The following is a 21,728-nucleotide window of genomic DNA, read 5'->3' on the forward strand; positions in this document are numbered from 1 at the left end:
TTGTGATGAAATGGATGTAGCTTATGGCTCTACTGATGCGTAACAGATTCTGATCGTGGAAAGACTCAAACACGTTGGTCTCTGCCAATGGCTTGCTTATGACTCTAACTGCCTTTAGAGTTCAGGGTGCTGTGTGTCCAAAGAAGATAGAATGGATCTTTAGCAAACGGAGTCCTTAGTAAACAGTTGCAGGTTTATTACACTCTTCTGGACACGAATAGCCCACCACCCCCCTTCCCTCTGTTAGAAGGCTACCACATCCGTTCTGTCTCTCAGAAGACAGTCTGCAGTGCTCCCTCCCAGTTCTCACGTCTCGCTCAACGTCCAGGACGCCAGGCCACGAGGATGCAAGCGCTTACTCAGTTTTACATGTAGCTCCTCCTGGCTCAGCACTATATTGTCTAAAAATCCAGTTAAAATTACTTTAGTTGATACTTTATCACTGTCATTTTTGTTACTGTTATCAACCGTAATGTAAATATCCATGTTTTGCGGTGGCCTTGGGTCTTAGGTTGGTTGACCCACAAGGCTTGGGGACCCACAGGATGAGAACTTCTGCTCTAACATCTCCACTGCCCAAGGGTGGAAGAAAAACTTGATAATAGCCATTAAGACATCTGTTATACAAAGAAAAAACAAACAGGAAATGCATAGTTTTTACGTTAACAGTGAGCACTGTATATAAAGATTCTCTCTGGCAGGCTAAGCCCCTTGCTATCTATCTGTCCCTTGTCTTACTCTCCGGTGGGGCTTCCTTGTCTAGTTTTCCTTAGTGTCTCCTACTGTACTCTCTTAGTGATCCCTCCTCACTCATTATAGGTGGGACGTTGTCAATGGGTCACTTCTGGAGTGACCCTCAGGAAGACCGTCCAGCCTCCAGAACCTACTTCCTGCTCAGAGGAATTTAGAACAGGAGGTAAAGGTTTGACTAACCAGAGATTATTCATCTGAGTTGGGATCTCTGTAACACAATCCCCTCAATAACAATAACCTTCCCATTTCTTTGCTTCCAGTAAATTCCAGACTCCAGGGACCACACCCAAAGTCTTTTCCTAGCGCGAGCTCTGAAGTCTAAGTTATTTGCTTTCTTGTCTCAGTAGCTTTCTTTGGACCTAGCAGCAGCTACCTTTAGAACCATCAGAACAATCAGGTTGGGTGGAAAGGCTCTGACCTTAACTTGAACTTTGCTGTAGGGGTGAGCTGCAATATTTAATTCTTAATGGTCTTTCTCCTCTCGTGTGTGTGTGTGTGTGTGTGTGTGTGTGTGTGTGTGTGTGTGTGTGTGTGTGTGTTTTCCCGTTTTAATCCCCATTTGGGATCCAGAATCAACAAGCTTTTCTAAATCTTGGGACTCTTTTTATCTTCTATTTTTCTTCTTTTACAGTTTATACTGGTAACTTCTTGCCAAAGATAATCATTTTTTTAAAGTAATAATTTGTCACAAGCAGCAAGGAGTTGAACTCAAGCACTTGAAAATTCTGAGATCCTGTCTCTTTATAAGGGCTTCCTCTAGAAATGTAGATACCTGACACACCTGGTTAGATTGACGTGTGATGGCGGATAGCCCGGTTAAGACAGACTGCCCCTGCCACCGCACACTGCGTGCGGAACCCTGTTTTTTTTCAGCCTACGAATTTTTTTCCATCTCCCGTTTTGTCACCACCTGTTTTGGGCTTTTCACATATTTTTTTTTTATCTTCACACATTTTCATTCCTGTCGAGAGACCAGTTTCTGTACTGCTCCGATAGCTAATCGGATGTTAGAAAGAGATCCACACTATATAATGATTTAGAGACAATAGAAATCTGTTTCCTATTTGCATAACGGGCAGTTAAGTTATGCTTGCTCTACATAGTAATTCAGGCATAAGACTCCTTTTCCTGTCTCTCTGGAACCAAGTGCCCCATAGAACCGTTAAACCCTGTTTGGAGAAGTGTGTGTGTGTGGGGGGGGGGGGGGTAATTAGAATGAGTTTTAGATAACCCACCCAAGGCCTGGCTCGCACAAAGGAGAGGAAAGGAACGAGGGCTGACACATTCCATCTATTCAGAGAACACCCAAAATAGTCACATAAACAAAAGACTAGACAACAGGTACAGGATGCCAGAGACCATGAGCCCAGGACTCCGAAGAAGCCACACAGAGAAGGAAGACCTATGGGTGCAGAAAGCTGTTTCCTAAGCTAGGTTTTAAGTGATCTCCATGGAAACAGGGGAGCCTGAGGGAGGGAACCCTGGAAGTCAAGCCTGCATGTCTTCATTATTAGACACTCAAGGCACTTAACCAAAGTCTGACAACAGAGAAGGGGAGGTAGAGGATGGTGTCTAGAACAAAAGCCTTTACGATTTAGGTAGGTACTGGACTCCTGCAAAGATCACAGAACAGACACCTTACTTAAATAGCAGCCCACGTGCTCAGTCTTCCTGAGAACTGCTCTCTGCTTCCCTCTCCCCAACGGGCTCCCCAAGGAAAGTCACAGTGTGGATCCCTGTGTCTATAATAAGATGTCTCCAACTCAAGCATATCTGATTGGACAGGAGTGGAAAACTGACCCCAAGCAGATGACCAAATGTTTTCCCCCAGGAACGTGGAATTGGGGCAGTGAGAGGCAGTTAGTGAGATGGTGGGAAAAGCCTAGAAAGGCCTAGAACATATGTTCATGTAGGTTGGGGACTATAGAACTTTTGTGGATTTCCAGATACATAGCCTGTAATGTAAATGTGACTTCTAGAGTCACATAACATACAATTTAGACAACTGAATTTGACAACCCTGCCGGAGCTGTAAGTCTAAAATAGCCACATTTGATTATGTACTTGTAAATATATAAATATAGATATAAATATAGATATATATCATACACATTTTATAAAGTTATGCTATTAACAGCTCGAAACAGGATGCATGTGAGGGATGGAGTTTGCTTTCTATGGAAAAGTACCTTGATGATCTATTCAGAGTTTTTCAGAAGCAAATGTGTATTGGTCCCATGACATCAGAAGTGGGGAAGTCACTCCGCTTGAGGCAAAGGAAAAACATCCAAGATTTCTAATTTTCTCCTGAAACAGGGAGAAAACTATTTGAACAACACTGTTTTAGATGAAAGCTGAAAGTCCTCTCCCTGGAATATCAGTCTTAACACAGGAGTGGAAGCTATTGGGGGTAACAGAAAATGTCACTGGAAATGTGAAGGAAATGGAAAATGTTGACTTTCCAAAACAACTCAGACAAAGAGATAGATATTTGTAGGGAATCCTTCAATAAGCCTCACTGTGGGCAGATAAGCCCCATGGGACGTGAATGCATAAAAACAGAGTTGCTTTTGAATTAACAGCTTCAGCAGACTCTCCTCAACCAATGGAAGAACTCAAGCCTAGAAGTGAACACATCTAGGGCCAACTGCTTTTCAACAAAGTATTAAAAGTTAGAAAACCTGCACACTCTTCAATACATGATGCTGTGGATTGGACACACACACACACACACACACACACACACACACACACACACACACACGAAAGCAGATCCAATACCTCTCCAGTTCCAAGAAATCAACACCAGTTCTCTTAAAACTGTGTGAGTGGGTACAGGTGTGGGAATGGGTGTAGGTTTGTGCACGTGAGTGCAGTGTCTGTGGAGGCCAGAAGAGGGTGCTAGATCCCCTGGAACAGGAGTTACAGGTTGTAGTGGGCTGCCTTATGTGGGTGCTTGGAACAAACCTAGGTCCTTTGGGAGAGCAGTATTTGGTAAGTTGCTGAGCCATCTCTCTATCCCAGATTGGAGATTTAAATATAAAACCTAACAAGGAAAAGTGAGGCTGACATACAGACCAGCCGGCAGTGTGGTTGTGCTAAGTAGACCCTGCCATGTCAACAAGTATACAAAATGTTACAATTGCTCAAAACTAAGAGCTCATGAGGTGGTGGGTGACTACAAAATGACAGTGCTTTCCAGACACATCAGGGTAGCTTCACATAGAACTCACTGTGAGGACAACATGCACAAGACCTATGCAAGCTCAGGCAGGACAAGTTCTACCTCCAGCCAAGGAGCTATTAAAAATCAATGGCTATTGGAAGAGGGGGAGTCAGAGTTCTTTAAGGGTGCAACCTCTGGTAGGGTGTAACCAGGTGCCTGTGTAATACAAATTGGACTTGATAGTCTTAAAAGGAGATCAGGTAATGGGTGGAGAGATGGCTCAGCAGTTAAGAGCACTGACTGTTCTTCCAGAGGACCTGAGTTCAATTCCCAGCATCCACATGGTGGCTCACAACCATCTGTAACTCCAGTTCTAGGGGATCCAATGGGTGCTTCCTCTGGCCCCCAAGGGCACTAGGCACACAAGTGGTACACAGACATAAATGCAGACAAAACACCCATACACATATAATGCATTTTAAAATGATTTTTTTAAACAAGAGAAGACATAAAATTGGATGAGTAGGGAAGTGGGGGTGGATTGGTGAGAAGTCAGAGGAGGAAGGGTGAATGGGATGGAAATATATTGTGTTAAATTCTTAAAGAATAAGTTTTAAAAAGAGCATAAAAGTGGGGGGGGAGGTTATGTTTTACTTACACAGCAGTCAAAAGATAATCTTCCTCTGAGTAATGACTCAGAGCCCAGGGACTGCATGCTGGGGCTGCACTGTCCCCTAGGACCCAGAGTGTGATCTTTATTAATACTCAACCAGCAGAAGACTTAGATCAAGGTGGAACACATCAGCTTCTTGGCCTGAAAATGACTTCCACCATAGTCACTTGGATGTTCTCGGCTAAAGTTCACACATATAGCAGGGTCTAAGTGAAGAATAAGGCAAACTGTTCATCCTGAGGTACGCCATTTTATAGAGAGAGCAACAATGTGTTACTCAGCGCTACAGAGTAGCAGTTTGCTGAGGTGCTCTATTTTGAACACAAGTGCTAAACAGAATCATTTGGCCTTGTCTGTCTAAGTAAATAACAGACTTTGATACACACAAATATGGAGAAGAACCACTCTCTGAATGGAACAGTTACAGGGCACAGAATGATGAATAATACCATGCTAATAAAACATGACCTGTGAACTTGTTGAATTAAACCAGAGTTTCATAGCTGTAGGAACTTACCGGACCATATCAGAGAGACGGAGCACATGACACTAGTACAGGGTCCTGTAGAGGTGGCTGCGCTGGTAACATGCTTGCTACACAAGAACGTGACTTCAATTCCACAGAAAAACAATTTAAAAGCCAAGCACCAGGGAGGCAGACACGGACACATGCCCACAGAGATACCATGTCACCATGTCCCCCTGAGGAGTGACCCCTGGAGGTTGTCCTCTGGTTTCCACACAATGTGTACACACACTTGCACCTGCACACACATTTGAAGCAACAACAGTGCAGTGCTGCTGGTCTTCCTCTAGAAGCAGAAGGAAGGAGGAGCGTGTTATCCCGTGGATCAGTTCTGGAGGGGTGCTCATGAACACTGTCCAGCCTGCGTAGATCATTTCCTGCTCAGAGGAGTTTAAGACGAGAGGAAAAGGCTAGACCGATCAGAGAGCACTCATCTGAGCTTGGGAATCTCTGTAATACAATCCCCTTGGTAACAATAACCTTCCCATTTCTTTGCTTCCAGTAAGTCCCAAATGCCAGTGACCACACCTAAAGTCCTTTCCTAGAGCTAGTTCTGATGTCTCAAGTATCTGCTTTTCTTGTCTCAGTATCCAGTGACAGCCACCATTAGACCATTGGAACAATTGGTTTGCGTAGGACTCCACCCTTAATGTGATCTTCGCAGAGCAGAGTTAGTAAACCATCTTCTCTCTGAGAGAGAGAGAGAGAGAGAGAGAGAGAGAGAGAGTGTGTGTGTGTGTGTTTCTGTGTGTGTTTCAGTCTTATTCCCAAGTGGAGATCCAGAATCCACAAGATTTTTCCAACTGGGAGACTGTCTCCTTTAATCTTTGCCGTTTATTACTAAGGATCATGTTTCTCTTGTCTACAATAAGCAGGGAGGGACTCAACTCAAACACACACACACACACACACACACACACACAGAGAGAGAGAGAGAGAGAGAGAGAGAGAGAGAGAGAGAGAGAGAGAGAGAGAGATTTCTTTTAAAAGGCTTTTCCTAGAGCTATAGTCCCAGTAAATGTTTGGCTGTACTTTCAGATTTTGGTAGTCAACAATCTTAAGAACTATTTTGCACCATTTTTACGCCTACTCTGGGGTTGTTTCTTCTCTCGTTGTACAAGTACTGAGTGCCCTTCGGGGGGTGTCTTATACACTCTGACTCCCTTTCACACACATGTTTTTACATTACTTAAGGTAGAAAAGCTGTGCAGTGACTCAGACACAACACAGATCTATTTGCCAGTTGCCCAACAGTGTGCTGCAAATGCTTCGGTCATTTGGCAGCTCAACTCCAAGCAGTAAAGACTCCCGTCCTGGGGAAAGTTTGTTGTCGTTTTATCCACCTTCAGGAGGTAAAGAGACTGTAAAGAAGTAAGTGTATTTGTCCACTGCAACTTCTGGCCCCCAAAACGTCCACATAACTTCCACTAGTGTCCCACTGGCATTATCTCAGTCACGTGACCTCTCCCGATTATGAGAGAAGCCAAGAAAATTAGTCCCTGACTGAGTAGACTTTTTCCAACAACAATTCTGTAGTTCCAGAGGTCAGGCGGTATCTGGCCCGCTGCCTGTTTTTTGTAAATAAAAATGTCTTGAGACATAGCCATGCTCGTTCATTTACGCATGATCTATGGTTGCTTTTACGCTATTACAGTGGAACTAAGAAGTTGCAACAGAAGCCGTATGATCCTCAAATCCTAAACTATTTCCTATTTGGCACCTTAACGCAAAACAAACATTGTCCACCTCTTGGCTGTAGTTTGGATCTTGACTGTCCTCCAAAGGCCTGTATGTTACAGGAACCAGTCTCTGGTACTCTTGGGAGGTAGTGACGCTCTTAAGAGATGGAGCCTAGTATAACGAAGCTACGCTGGGAGGCTCGAAGGAGATATTGAGAGCCTTACCTTCCCCTTCACTTCCTAGCAGGGGTGAAATAGGCAGCTCTTCCATCATGAGTCCCCGCCCAGCATGAGTCCCCACCCAGCATGAGTCCCCGCCCAGCATGAGTCCCCACCCATCATGAGTCTCCACCCATCATGAGTCCCCACCCATCATGAGTCCCCGCCCAGCATGAGTCCCCACCCATCATGAGTCCCCGCCCATCATGAGTCCCCACCCATCACGAGTTCCCGCCCATCATGAGTCCCCACCGCACGTACTTGTGCTACATCGGTCCCCCGTGGAGGCCAAGAGACCAGGAATTGAAATCGCTATAGCCATGAGCCAAAAGCGCCCTTTCCTCTTCAAAATTGACTTGTCACAAGTTGCCCTCACAGAAAGCTGCCCACCATACGTTCTTTTCCCTATGAAGTCTGAAACTTCTGTGACAGTCCCATACCATGCTAGGGCCCACCACCTGGACACCAAAAATAAAGCCAACCTCACAGAAGGCAAAGAGAAAAAATGAAGAGAAGCCTGGTGACCTCATTTGAACCTGAAGCCAGCTAGCCTCAAGCTTCTCATTTAGTTGATACAATATGTCTTTTTTCTCCATTTAAACTGGGGTTTCCTGTCTTGTCACAAAGGGCTCTCTACATGATAACCCCTCTCTCTAGCAACAGCAGGGGATGTAAGAAACAGAGTCTCCTTATGATTAAGACATAGAGATGAAACCAGCCCGATTTAATACTGAAATGGGTCTGGCATGAACCATGGCCAAGTCTACAGAGACAGGCGACCAACACGTGACACCTGCCTGGGTTAACCCTGCAAGCTTTTCGAGACATGGATGGCAGAGAGCCACCTCTAAATATTTCACGTCTCTGTCTGAGTCAATCAGATTTCCCAAAGCAGGTGAGGCGAGAGTAAAAGATACAGGTTCAGAGAGGCAGCTGCTTGGTGATCCCGGAGCCCCAGGAGAAAACTTGGCCAGGAAACAAAGGAGGAGAATTTTAGTCCAGCCTGTCCTGGAAAGGCTCTGTCACCTCACGCAATGAAACCTAATAAGCAGTCTCTCTTCTAGGCCAAGCCCTGGGAGCTCTCTGCAGGTGTACTGGCAGGGTATGGCGGGCTGGCAGAGGCCAGATGGCTTTGTTCCCCTGGTGCCTCCTCCTTAGAAGTTGCTCATTACTGCAGGAGCTGGTGGTATTATATAACAGAAGCTCAGCCTGATTCCACTAGAGTGAACAAGAGAGAGGAAAATACCCAAATAGCTTAAACATACCACAGACTGGGAGACCATATATAGAACCCTTTAGATTTCAACAGACAGCGCATTGAAGTCCTTGTGTGCTCTAGGCACTCTATGAGGTACTCCTTAGAAAGGCAAACACTCTTCCATGATAAGATCCTTTTAGAGTAGGGCCAACAATAGTGATGTCTGCGTTTCTAATAATTCCTGGCATTAGCCAAGTAACTTCCTTTCATGAATCTCTAAGAGCTTAGCAAACATTTTCTGTGAAAAAACTTCACCCCTACCCTGTCCACACACACACACACACACACACACACACACACACACACACACACCCTCATAGAGAGAGAGAGACAGAGACAGAGATGGAGAGAGACAGAGAGACAGAGACAGAGACAGACAGAGACAGAGAGACAGACAGACAGACACACACACACACACACACAGAGAGAGAGAGAGAGAGAGAGAGAGAGAGAGAGTCTGTGCTTATATTTAAAGATTTAAAGATTGCCCCCTGAATAAGCAAAGGGAGATCACACACACTCCCTTTTAATTAACAAACATATCCACCTGTAATTAAATGTCCCCTGAGGCATGAATAAGAGATTCAAAACCCAGGAGATAGCTATGAATTCAGCTGGTTTTTAACCCTTTGTAAAAGCATGAGAACACTGTGGGAAGAATGTAGTTTCTGCACTAAGGTATGTAGGGCAAGAATGCTCTAAGAGATTGAAGCCCAGAAGCGCAGAGGCTCGAGTGAGTGGATGTCTGTGTCGACGCTTGCAGGAAACTCATCAGACCCATCAAAGCCCCTCTGGGTCAACACATGGGGCCTCAGGTTAGAGGCACAACAGAGGAAGTTTTATTTGGGAAAATAAATAGCATCTAGAGGCAAAGAGAAAACTTAAATTATAATCCTCTATGACTAAACACAAGGCTGAATTGAGCTGAGGGGTGAGGCAAGTTTAGGAAAACAAGTCAAACACCGAGAAGGTCAGGCAGGCGGAATGTTCAAGTACAGGGTAAATGAAGCAAATGCTTCTGGGACAGAGTCATTCTTCTTGTTTGTAGCTATAGGCCTGGCAGATCTGGAATACTCAAGGCAGGCCAGCAAGCTGCGAACTTCTAAGTAAGTAAGAGTAAAAAAGCAAGAGCTGGTGTTTCTGGCTTCGGTATGAAACTGGTGGAGTTAACTAGCCAATCAGATTTTTAACTCCGGCAGTTTCTCAAGTGGTAAAACAGAATTTCTTCCTTTCCAGGAAATCTTAGTCCTTTGCTCTAAAGGACTTCAGCTAACTGGGTGAAAATAATAATAATAATAATAATAATAATAATAATAATAATAATAATAGATCAAATTAAATTAAAATTTAAAAGATCACCAATAAAAGCAAACTGCTTTATTTAAAGTCAATGAATCTAAATTTAAAGTCAATGAACCAGGGCTGGGGATTTAGCTCAGTGGTAGAGCACTTACCTAGGAAGCGCAAGGCCCTGGGTTCGGTCCCCAGCTCCGAAAAAAAGAACCAAAAAAAAAAAATAAATAAATAAATAAAGTCAATGAACCGTATCTACAAAGCGCCTTTGACAGCAGGATTTAAACAAGTATGACCACAACTCAGCCCAGTCCAGATGACTGACGGGAAAACTAAGTATCTGCTGGGTGGCATTTAAATGATTACTAAGTTACTGATTTACAAAGACTTGGAGCTAGAAGGTACTCTGTAGATGGGAAATTTAACACTGAACAATGGCAAGAAGTAACAGTAGGTCCAGAGACAGAGCTCCAATTGCCAACTCCCAGGAGGTTTCTCCGCCTGCCTTTCAAGGAGTACCAGTTAGATGACATTCTCATCATTCCGATATTTATTTCTTCAATAGCCTCATGAGAACATTAGGGATAGCAGAGGGCTAAACGCAACAACAAAACTCAAAGGCTTCCAGCCGACTGGGAAGCAGATGTGGATCCAGAGCCTTGCCCGTTGTGTTATTTCGGAACCAGCTACATCCACCCAGCAATTGCTTTGGGAATTCTCATTTGTGTTTCTGTCCATCTATTCTAAAAACTAGGTGGCACCAAGACAGAGCTGTGTATCAAGACGGGGATGGTCACTCTTCCATTCCTTGGGCCCCAAATCGTGGACTCAGCTTATTTCCGATTTTCTGTGAATGAAATAACAGTGTTTGCCCTGCAGAGCCATCTGGCCGTGCACAGCATTCATTGTTTGTCTCCACCCCACCCCCAACTCCCAGCATCCCTCTGAAGTCAGAATTCCCCTGTGGCTGGGGTGGTTCCAGGATACGCTTAGAGGAACACAAAACTTGGCAAAATAATAATAATGATAATTACTATTATTATTATTAATAATAATTCATAAGAGCATCATCAATGCAAACACTCTTTCCACAAGAGGACAACTGCCAGTCTAGTGCCTTTCAGTGGAAGCCAGGGTGTAGTTGAAGAGATCACCAGAGACTAAGGTGCAAAGAGACAATGGATGCTGTCCCCCAGCCCCCACTTTGCTTACTGCTCTAAAAACCACGCTTTGCCGTGTGTAGTTGTTACTGCACGGTTCTCACCACGGACAGAACAACAACCAGGGAAACCTCTACCCTCAGTTGAGCAGGCGTCTGTGGAGTTGACTGGGGTGCAGTGAGTAGCTGACTGAATACTTATGTGCTGCGTGCAGAACGTTTAGGGTGTTTTGCATGAATGAACTCACTGAATCATCACGACGGCTCTACGATTATTACCAGTTTTTAAATGGAGGATGAAGGGAGGTTAAGCCAGAAATTCAGTTCCCTACGCAAATGCCATAGTCTATACAAGTGAAGACGAATCTTTACCTTCCGGTCTTGACATCTTTTTGCTGTCGTTGTTTTTCGAGACAGGGTTTCTCTGTGTATCCCTGGCTGTCCTGGAACTCAATTTGTAGATCAGGCTGGCCTTGATCTCAGAGATCTGCCTGCCTCTGCTGAAACTAAAGGCTAGGGCCACTGTGCCCAGCAGATTTTAATGTCTTTGAAATTGGGAGATGCCCTACAGTTGATGGTATACTACCATTATGTCATCCTTAACCATGAATCTTTATGTCTTCCTTATTGATGCACCTTATAGCCAATGGTCTCTTATGCTTGACACCTGATGTATGATAAGGAGGGGACCAGAAATTCTGGCTCTGAGCTTTGTATTCTCAGGCGCCTGCAAGGGAATTCCCACCTGCCCTGGTGAGAAATGTTGGGAATAGAGGCTTTGATTTTAGAGATTAGAGAGCACACCACATAGGACTTTTAAGACGTCCTCACAACTTCCCTCTCTCTACAATTAATCATTATTAAGCCTAATAGACAGCTCAGGGGATATGGGCATTTGACAAACAAGCATAAGGACCTAAGTTCAAATCCCCAGAACCCACATAAAAAGCCAGGTGTGGCTATGTGATCACCTGTAACCCCAGCACGGTGGCAGACAGAGGCAGGAGGATTACTGGAGTTTTCTGGGCCAGCCTAGCTTCAGGTTGCAGACTCTGATCAAGAGACTGAGGCAGCACTGAGGATACTGGCCATCCTCCTCTGGCTTGGCACGTGCATGCTCGAATCCCAAAGTCCAATAAGGTAAAAACAAACACTGTGTTCAGCCAGTGCGGAAACTCAGTAGAGCCAAGACAGCCTAAGGCAGTTTCTGAGCCTTTTACTCTTTAACCCTAACTGCTTTGCGTAAACGAAGATTTCATGCTAGTTCCAGGTCCACTACTTATATGTGCTACCCTACTTATCCCTACTCAGGAGAAGACTATCAGCCCAAAACTGCCCCAAATTTTCCTACACTGTGTACAGCTAGGAAAGGGGCTTCCTTACTTATTTATTTTGTTTGTTTATTGCTGACCAGTCTTGCAATATAGGTCAGGCTGGCCTTGAACTCACCTCAGTGTCCAGAATGACCTCCATCCTTTTGCTTCAGCCTTCTGAGCACTAGAATAGGTGTGTGTGTGTGTGTGTGTGTGTGTGTGTGTATGTGTGTATGTGTATGTATGTGTGTATGTGTGTGTATATGTGCGTCTGTGTGTCTGTATGTGTGTATATGTGTGTGCATGTGTTATGTGTGTATATGTATGTGTGTATGTATGTGTATATGTGTGTATGTGTGTCTGTATGTGTGTGTATATGTGTGTGCATGTGTGTGTATGTGTGTATATGTGTGTCTGTGTGTGTATGTATGTGTGTATGTGTATATGTGTGTATGTGTATATGTGTATATGTGTATATGCATGTGTATGTATGTATGTGTATATATATGTGTGTATGTATGAGTGTATATGTGTGTATGTGTGTCTGTATGTGTATGTATGTGTATATGTGTGTATGTGTGTATGTGTGTCTGTGTGTGTGTATATGTGTGTATGTGTATGTGTGTGTATGTGTGTATGCATGTGTGTGTATGTGTGTGTATATGTGTGTATGTGTGTGTATATGTGTGTATGTGTGTATGTGTGTCTGTGTGTGTATATGTGTGTGCATGTGTGTATGTGTGTGTATATGTGTGTATGTGTGTATGTGTATGTGTGTGTATGTGTGTGTATGTCTGTGTGTGTGCATGTGTGTATGTATATGTGTGTGTGCATGTGTGTGTTTGTGTGTGTGTATGTGTGTGCATGTGTGTGTGTGTGTGTATGTGTGTGTATGTCACACCCACCCCCCAGGGATGACTCACCCTTCTCTAATCTTCTCAAGAGTAACAATGTTTACACAGCAGTAAATGTAAAGCCAGGGCAAGTCAGAGGCCGGAGAAGGAGAATCAGTTTTAATGTGTGTGTTGTTTAGAATTGTTTTGTTTCATATTGGGGTTGGTAAGGAACTCTACTTTGAAAAAAAAAGAGAAAATGTGCAATTTTAGCCAATTTCTTATTCCTGGTTTTTCTATCAACAGCACATTGATTTTGTTGCCCGGGAAACTGATGGGAGTTTCTGGAGAACTAATCACTTCCTTCCAAACCAAGCGGTCACTGCACTCTGTGTTTTCAACTCTATTTTTATGGGCAACAAAGGCCATTCCTTGTAGCTCACCTGAGTCTCCCTGGAGTCTGAAACCTGAACCCCTACTCATTCCGGGATTTCGCGCTTCCTGCCGCAAACCATATGTGAGCCATGAGGGGAAAACCCTGTAGTTGATGCTGGGAGGGGAGAGGGAGGAGAATGAGGTCACAAATCCCTGCAGGACGCAATCGCAGCTCCATCCCAAGGCTGCTGGAAAAACACAGTCCAATAAATTAAATGGCTTGTTTTTCCAGCCCTTTGACTTCACTCTTTAGCTCTTGGTGGTTGAGTCCCCTCTTCCCACTCCTTCCAGCTTCTGCAGATGCTAGGGGCCCCGCAGTGTAGCTCATCTGGATTTTGTTCTCTGCACCTGGAAAGTTCTTTTAATTATATGCATTTTTCTCTATCACACACACACACCCTTCTTTGATAGAGACACCAGTTGCCGGGGAGAGATGGATCCTCAAAAGCCACTAGCCCAGACCCAACAGAGCAGAGCATGTTAGAGACTTGTGTGGTGGTCCTATAAGGTTTTTGAAGGAAAGATACTTGGAGAGTGGGGGAGGGGTGCCTTCCCAAGGACCTTAGAGTGGTGTGGGGAAATATAAATGCTCAACGGCATGTCCCAGCACGCCCCTCCCCCCTCCCGCCCCTACTGGAATGAAGGCTGGAAATCCACTAGTAGAGAGAGCCGGTGATCATCACTAGCTCTCGAACAGATGATGACAAATCTCCTTTTAAAAAAATGCCAGCTAGCAGAACCAGGCATGCTGTCACATGTCTTTAATCCCAGCACTGGGAAGGCAGAGGCAGGAGAATTCACTGTAAGCTTGAGGACTGCCTGGTCTACATACAGAGTCTCTGGTTAGTCAGAGCTCTATGGAAACTCTGTTTCAAAATCTAAACAAAACATGGCGGGCAGAGCAGAAGAGAGATGGAGTGAGACTTGAAATCTCACAGACCTGGATCCGATTCCCGGCCTCCAGCTTGCCAGCCGGGCAACCTACTGTGAGTGACCAAAGTAGACGCCGTTTTCTCTTAGATGACTAGAATCGCCATGCAAAAATACGAACACTGTGAGAATTAAGACACGGCAGGTACACTCGGTGCTTAAAACCTAGAGGCACGGAGAGATGCCCTGCTCGGTGCCAGGACAGTGGCAGAGCAGAGTGGAAAAGCAGCGCCCTCGTCCTGAGGCAGCCTCTCTCGAGACCCGCTATAGACTTGTTTTCTTCCCTACAACAAACACTCAAACATTTCTAATTGCTCTGCGCACCTCAGCAGCACAGCTTGTCCACTTCTCTGGAAGTTACAGCTGCTTGTATTCTATGTGGAGACAGAGAGTACAGAATCCTTTCAGGAATTGGGCTACTTAAGCCAATGCAGGCTAACGCTAGGAACCGTTCACACGGTTTTCCTATCCTTCTGCAACAGACTTAAAGAGGTTTCATTCCTTTGTCTCAGCTCTGTCTTGTGACATTGTTTCTACTCTAAGGACCCCGTAGACTTCATTGGCTCTGTCTCTGCTCCCATCAGTCCTTGCAGGTGCCGAGACACCTTTAGAAGGACCACTCATCCTTGTACATCTGTGCCAGAGCTGTCTCCTAGCCTCTTTGAAACTCTGATTGCCCAGTTCCCTATGTCCTCCCTGCTCAGAACTGCGGCTATGCTGACAATGGCCACCCTAAGGCTTCACAGGGGACTTAGCTGCCCTTGCTCTCCTGTTTGCTAAGTCTCTACTTAGACTAAGGCTATGGATAGAGCACAGGGTGACCTGTCAAATTGGAATCTCGGACAAACAACCAAAAACCTGTGTCTCAAGAGTCACATCTCATGTTGATTTTGATTCATCTGCAGCACGAAGGCCAGACTCCCACCCAGGCTTCTGCACCTGAGATACACAGCACGCAGGTGAAGTCAGTTCTGGACGATACCATCCATGAAATCTGACCACAGCAACAGCAATAACGGCTGAGATGCCCAAAGCAGCTACCAGGATAAACACTTCACACCAATTAGGTCAAAGTTAAAGCAGGTAAAGGTATCACAACCATGCCTCAGGCAACGCAAGACAGGACAAGTCGCTTTTTAAAGATTTGTTTTATTTTTTTATCTGTGTGTATGTGTGTTTCTCTATGTGAGTATATCTTAAAAGTATGCAGGTGCCCGGGGAGGCCAGAAGAGGGTGCTGGGTCCCTGGAAATAGAGTTATAGGTGGTTTTGATCCAGCCGTTGTGGGTGCTAGGAACAGAACTGGAGTCCTCTGAAGAGCAAGTGTTCCTAACCCCTGGGAAATCTCTCCAAGACCAGAATACAGTTCTTTTATTTTTTCGAAGTAATACAGTTTAAGGTCAGAGTGTGGCGCTTTGTGGCATGCGGTCCAGCAATGTCACTGACTATCCCTATGACCGTGGGGTTTTTGTTCGGCTGGTATTTTGATTTGGTGGGGGAGGGTTGTTGGTTGGTTGGTTTTGGCTCCATGTCTGTTTGTAGCTATGTACACGTGAGTGTAAGCAGAGGCATTGGATTCCCATGGAACTGGAGTTACAGACAACTGTGAGACATCTGATATGGGTATTAGGAAGTGAACTCAGACCCTCCGAAAGGTAGCATATACTCTTAACCACTGAGCCATCTCTCCAGCCCGGACATTGGGTTTCACATGATCTCTCCTAATTTATAAAATGACGGCCATAATAGCTCTTTCCTCCTGGAATGATGGCTAAAGATTAAATGTGGGAGCGTATTCAGGGCCTGTCGTGGTGTTCAGCACACACTAAGTCCTCGGGCAATGGTAGTGATGGTGGTGTTAACAGTACAGAGGACAATGCCCTTATGAGAACCGAGACAGCCTCTTTGGCTGAGTAGTTAGTACAGCCGTCAAAGGCTGACAAGCTTGTCAGTCAGGGGATGTCTTAGCTAATTCTCTGGTTGCTATGACCAAACACCTGATAAGAAGTAATACCAGGAAGGAAACGTTAATTTTGTCTTACACTTTGCAGGATACAGTCCGTCACAGCAGGGGAGGTGTGGCGGCAGATTCAAGGCAGCTGGTGAGATTGTCTCCACCGTCAATCGGCAAGCAGAGAGTAGACAGGAAACACAGCCAGGCCATAAAACCTTCATGCCTTCCATGGTTACCCTCTTTCTCCAGAGGAGCTCTACTTCCTAAAGGCTACACAAGCTTCCAGAAGAGTGCCACCAGTGGGGCAGGCACCAGTTGTTCAAACATGAGCCTGCGGGGGACATTGAACGTCCAAGCACACGGGAGATTGCTAGGAAGAAGAAAGCAGCGTGTGTTCTGCAGGTATGGTGAATACACTGTAGTTTGTGGCTTCTATCTGCACTGGATTAACTCAAAGTCTTCACCATCAAAATTCAAATAAAACCTTCAGTTCTCAGAGATTCCTTTTGGGGTGTTTGTTTGTTTGTTTGCTCGATTTTGTTGTTGCAATCTTGACTAAAGCAATTTCAGGTCTCAAGATACAAACTGAAATTTCAGCGATCGAGTTGACAGACAAAAAGAAGGAACAAAAGGGAGATACTGGATATAGTCTGGCATTTGTTATCTGTGGCTGTGGGTTAATTTCAAACTCACCACAAGATGCATTTACCAGGACACTGAGATACTGAGAATCGGTCTATCCATCAAATAAAATGTTGGTATTAAAACCTCGAGGAACCTCTCCAAAAGTCCCTCCCACTTCCTCCCCGCCCCCACCTGCCCCCCCAAGGACAAGGGCACTGAACCAGGGACATGGTCCTTGGGGGCTTTTAGCCGCATCTGAGTTTCTGCTGAGGTTTCTGCCCAGAGCTATGACTGTGGGAATGAAACCAGAGAGGGTGCCAGATGGCAGGGTGTGGGAAGCCCCAGGCTGGAATAGGATGGCCAAGATAAACAATCGACTGGAGGTCTGACAAACGCATGGGTAAACACCCAGACCAAAGTCAACAGAGATGGCGGAGCCAACCCATCTCCAAAACCAGGAGGTTTTGACACATGAGTTCAGCCCCAAGCGCTTGAAAGGACTTGTGCGGATCTGGTTCTGAGCCCCCTCCGCCCCCCACCTTTGAAGGAAGCTCAGGAGGGAAGAGGGGTGCACGGCTCGTGTAACACCACAGAGAAGGTTGGGTTTTGCCGTCAGAGCCCTCTGTAAGATTAAAATTCCACAAATGGCTGCAAGCCGGCTTACGCTGAAAAAGTAATTTTAACTGTACGTGCGATAGTAGTCAGGTGTTTATGGTTTTTAAAACCCACTTGTGTTAGAGCTGTGAGGTGAGGGTGTGGGGGTATCAGATCCTCTGGGAGTGGAGCTACAGGCTCTTCTAAGCCACCTGACATGTGTGCTGGGATCCAGGCTCGGGTCCTCTAGGAGAGTAGCCGATACGCCTAATTGCTCTGACCCATATCTTGGCTCCTAGAATGGAATCTACATAGATAAATCTAAGCCTCACGTTAGTGAGCAGGGTGTGCGGATGGTTAGTAATTATGATGCCCATTCCCGGTGATCTAAGCTTTACCAGTATGTCAGAAATAGGTGGCTGAAATCCCAGAGTACTGCCAGCTACGCAGGGGCACCCCTTTATCCTGGCTAAGGAGGCAGGGGCAGTTGGATCTCTATTAGCTTGAGGACAGTCAGGTCTACATAGCAAACATTGTATAGTTAGACCCTGTCTCAAAAATACTAAAACAGAAACAAAATCCAAAGTCTCTCCAAAACACCCGAGGTCTCAACTGTAGTTTCTTGTAAAAATCAAACAAACAAACAAACAAACAAAAAAAAAAAACCAACAAGTTAAATACTTTCTTACTCCATTAAGCTCTGAAAACTCAATGGCTTTCCCAGTCCAAAGTTCTTCCATCATTCTCCCCAAACATGCCACAGTCCTCCCCAAACATGCCACGGTCCTCCCTAAACATGCCACAGTCTTCCCTAAATATGCAACTGTCCTCCCCAAACATGCCACGGTCTTCCCTAAACACAGTGGGTCTGTCACAGCTACACCCCAACTTCTGGTACCAATTTCTGTTGGATTTTCTATTGCTGTGATAAAACACTATGACCATAAGAACTGGGAGAAGAAAGACTTTCTCTTATGCTTCCACAACACAGTCCATCTTCCAGGGGAGCCAGAGCAAGAACTCCAGCAGGGCAGGAGCCTGGAGGCAGGATGATGAGAGACTGTTGCTTACTGGTATGTTCCTCTTGGCTTGCTCAGCCTAGTTTCTTATTCCATCCAGGATCACCTACTCAGAGGTGTCACCATCCACTGTGGGATGGACCCATCCACATCCGTGTCAATCAAGAAAATGCACCATGAACTGGGCATGGTGGCACACACCTTTAATCCCAGCTCTTGGGAGGCACAGGCATGTGGATCCTACGAGTTCAGTGCAGCTAGGTCTTCACAGTGAGTTCTAATCTAGCCAAGACTACATTACAAGACTCTCTCTCCCCTGTCTCAGAAGTTTGCTCACAGGACATTTTCTCAACTGAGAAACGGCCCTAGCTTGGGTCAGGCTGATACAAAGCTAGCTAGCACACAGGAACTGAACAGCGGCCTTGTCCGGCAGCTCCATTTCTACCCACTGAGTCATCTCACGAACCCCTCAGTTATTTTTTAAGGCGTGAGAGATACCAGTTCCGGGTCTGCCAAGAACACCAAGACAGAAAACACACGCAAGACAAAACCAGTTGGAGCCAAGCAATAACTTATTCCACAGCTGAGTATTTCGTGACAAGACATCAGTGTTTTCCTGGAAACTCAAAAGCGATTGATGTGGGTGACCCAGCTGGTTCGGTACTCTCGCTGCTCTGGATAGCGAGATTGTGAGGACTGCGCTCAGCAAACGTTAGGTTCGGGAGAAGAGCTGATGGTGTGAGGCTAAAAGCTGTTTCAGCAAACCAGTTCGTGCGGGTTGGCTGATGACCCCCCTTGCTAGTCAGCGCGGCGTCGACTCAGCCAACGCAACAGTAGTAAAGCGTCCAGCACGCTGTCCCAGAAGCCTCTCTGCAGCCAGTCCTCACTGGCTTCATCTACTTCCTCTCCGCTTTCTCGGAAGATTGGGGTTTTCTTGTTTATTTGGTTTGTCTTCTCGATCCCTGATAAATTTGAATTAAAGCCGCTCTATGGTGTGTGCAAAGTGTTTAAAAATCCTTGTTTAAACTAGAATAAGTGATTCAACTTTGAAAGTAATACACAGTCAACATTTTCTGACCGGCAAAAGACCCCAGAGCCCGTGTGACCAAAGCCAGTGTTTATATAACAACAACAAAAAGCCTGGTGTGTATTTGCTCTCGTTGGGGGCTGGGTAGAAATGCCCGACCATCCCTCTACTGTGCAGTTGTCACGATCCGATCACCACTGCACAACCTCCCTTAGGTTAGCATGTGTGATGTCGCGTTGTTTTTAAAGCCTGAAGAGTCCGATGATGCCGTACAGCTTGCTCAGAGCGGGGAGGCGGGGTGTGGGCCCGGCTGCTCTGCTTTCTGGGCCCAAATCAATTATGCTCTAATCAGGACTGTTTCCGGAACTCGGCTGACTGAGGTTCAGAATGAAAAGGAAAAATTGCTATTTCTCCCCCAGATCTTGTTTGCATTAGCAGACTCCATCGGAGACACATCCTGTTTGACCCCTGGTGTGTCCGGGGAGGGGACTGCTCTGTTTGACTTGACTGTCACTGATCTGAGGCCCTTTTTCTTCTTTTTCAGGAAAGGCTCACAAGATCCTTAAAACTTAGTCATCATCCTCATTCTGGAAGAGCATGCTGGGCAAGCTATTCATGTTTCTCAAAGAGTAGTTCCTGGTGCAGCAGAACCCCCGGGACATTTGTTCAAGACTCCGATTTTGGCACAGTCCTCAAAAGATGCTAGCCTGATGAACTACCCAGATAATTCTGAACTGCAGCCAAGCCAGAGAGCATCCATCAGGGTGAGGACTGCCCAGCCCCAGGTCTTCCTTTTTCTACCAGTCCCAGGCAGGCCAGGCTTCCCTGTTTGTGGTCTACTGCTGCAGAAATGTTTTTTCTTTTTCTTTTTCTTTTTCTTTTTCTTTTTCTTTTTCTTTTTCTTCTTTTTCTCTTTCTTCCTTCCTTCTTCCTTCATTCCGTCCTTCCTCCCTCCCTCCCCCCTCTCTTTCTTTCCTTCTTCTTCTCCCCCGCACCCCTGGTTTTCAAGACAGGGTTTCTCTGTGTAACCCAGGCTGCCCTTGAACCCACTCTGTAGACCAGGCTGTCCTCCAACTGTCAGCCTGCCTCTACCTCCCAAGAGCTGGGATTAAAGTCACATTTGGCACCGTTACATCTTTTTTTTTTTTTTTTTTTTTTTGGTTCTTTTTTTCGGAGCTGGGGACCGAACCCAGGGCCTTGCGCTTCCTAGGCAAGCGCTCTACCACTGAGCTAAATCCCCAACCCCACATCTTTTTTTTTTTTTTACTTATTTATTTTTTATAAGTACACTGTTATGGTCTTCAGGCACACCAGAAGAGGGAATCAGATCTCATTATAGATGGTTGTGAGCCACCATGTGGTTGCTGGGATTTGAACTCAGGACCTCTGGAGGAGCAGTCAGTGCTCTTAACCACTGAGCCATCTCTCCAGCCCCAGTTACATCTTTCTAAAGGTATCATGTGCTGTTTGTTAGAGAGTTATTGCTCAATGTATTTACTTTAGAATTTTAATATGTAATATTCCCTGTACAAAATTCAAGACATACATTAACTCCTTCATCGACCATGGGGAAAGTCTCTCCCACCTAACTAACAGTTCTTTTCCCCATGTTCTGTTACTGATATCTAAGTCTTTAATCAAACCTCTAGGAGTGTACAGGCAGATAAATTAAAAAAAAATCCACTCTTTATGTAGGAGGTAGCATTTCACTTTAGAACATTTTATTTTTGCCTGTTTGGCTAGAAGGTGTGTGTGATGGGCCAATTCACATTACAAACAGTACAATCTTTATCAGCCAACGTCTCTGTTCATAGCTCTTACAGCTTTGCTCAGGAATACCCTTATGGCACCTGCTTGGGTCTCTGAGGCCTGACTGCAGTATTCATTCATTCATTCATTCATTCATTCATTCAGGAAGAGACCAAAAGAAGCACTACACTGCAAGATCCCTACCTGAACTCCCTGTGTAGATCAGGCTGGCCTGGAATTCACAGATATTCTCCTGCTTCTACCCTCAGAATGCAGACATTAAAGATGTGTGCCACCAAGCAGGGTTTACTTGAGACAGAATCAAAGAGCAGTAAGGAAGGGAGGATCTATTGGCTTGTGTGATGGTTTGCATTTGCTCAGTCAAGGGAGTAGGTGTGGCCTTGTTGGGGAAATGTGTCACTGAGGGGATGGGCTTAGAGACCCTCCTCCAAGCTGCCTGAGGACGCCCAGTCTGTTCCTGGCTTCCTTCAGATGAAGATGTAGAACTCTCAGCTCCTCCTGCAC

General features: G+C 45.4%; 1 protein-coding gene across 2 annotated transcripts in view; it reads right to left on the minus strand.

Annotated features, from left to right (window-relative positions):
- LOC108349045 (uncharacterized) overlaps nt 1-21,728 on the minus strand; it is an 88,813-nt gene that overhangs the window by 21,086 nt on the left and 45,999 nt on the right. Inside the window, exon 5 of one of the 2 annotated variants that reach the window (XM_087609864.1) lies at nt 188-617. The exons of the other annotated variant lie outside the window; for it this stretch is intronic. Coding sequence (XP_087465990.1) covers nt 609-617 — 9 coding nt within the window. The 3' untranslated portion in view covers nt 188-608. Of the gene's footprint in view, nt 1-187; nt 618-21,728 lie in introns of those variants that run through there. 2 annotated transcript variants of the gene reach the window in all.

This window comes from Rattus norvegicus, chromosome 1, assembly GCF_021556685.1.
Source record: "Rattus norvegicus strain SHRSP/BbbUtx chromosome 1, alternate assembly SHRSP_T2T, whole genome shotgun sequence".
Lineage (NCBI taxonomy): Eukaryota > Metazoa > Chordata > Mammalia > Rodentia > Muridae > Rattus > Rattus norvegicus.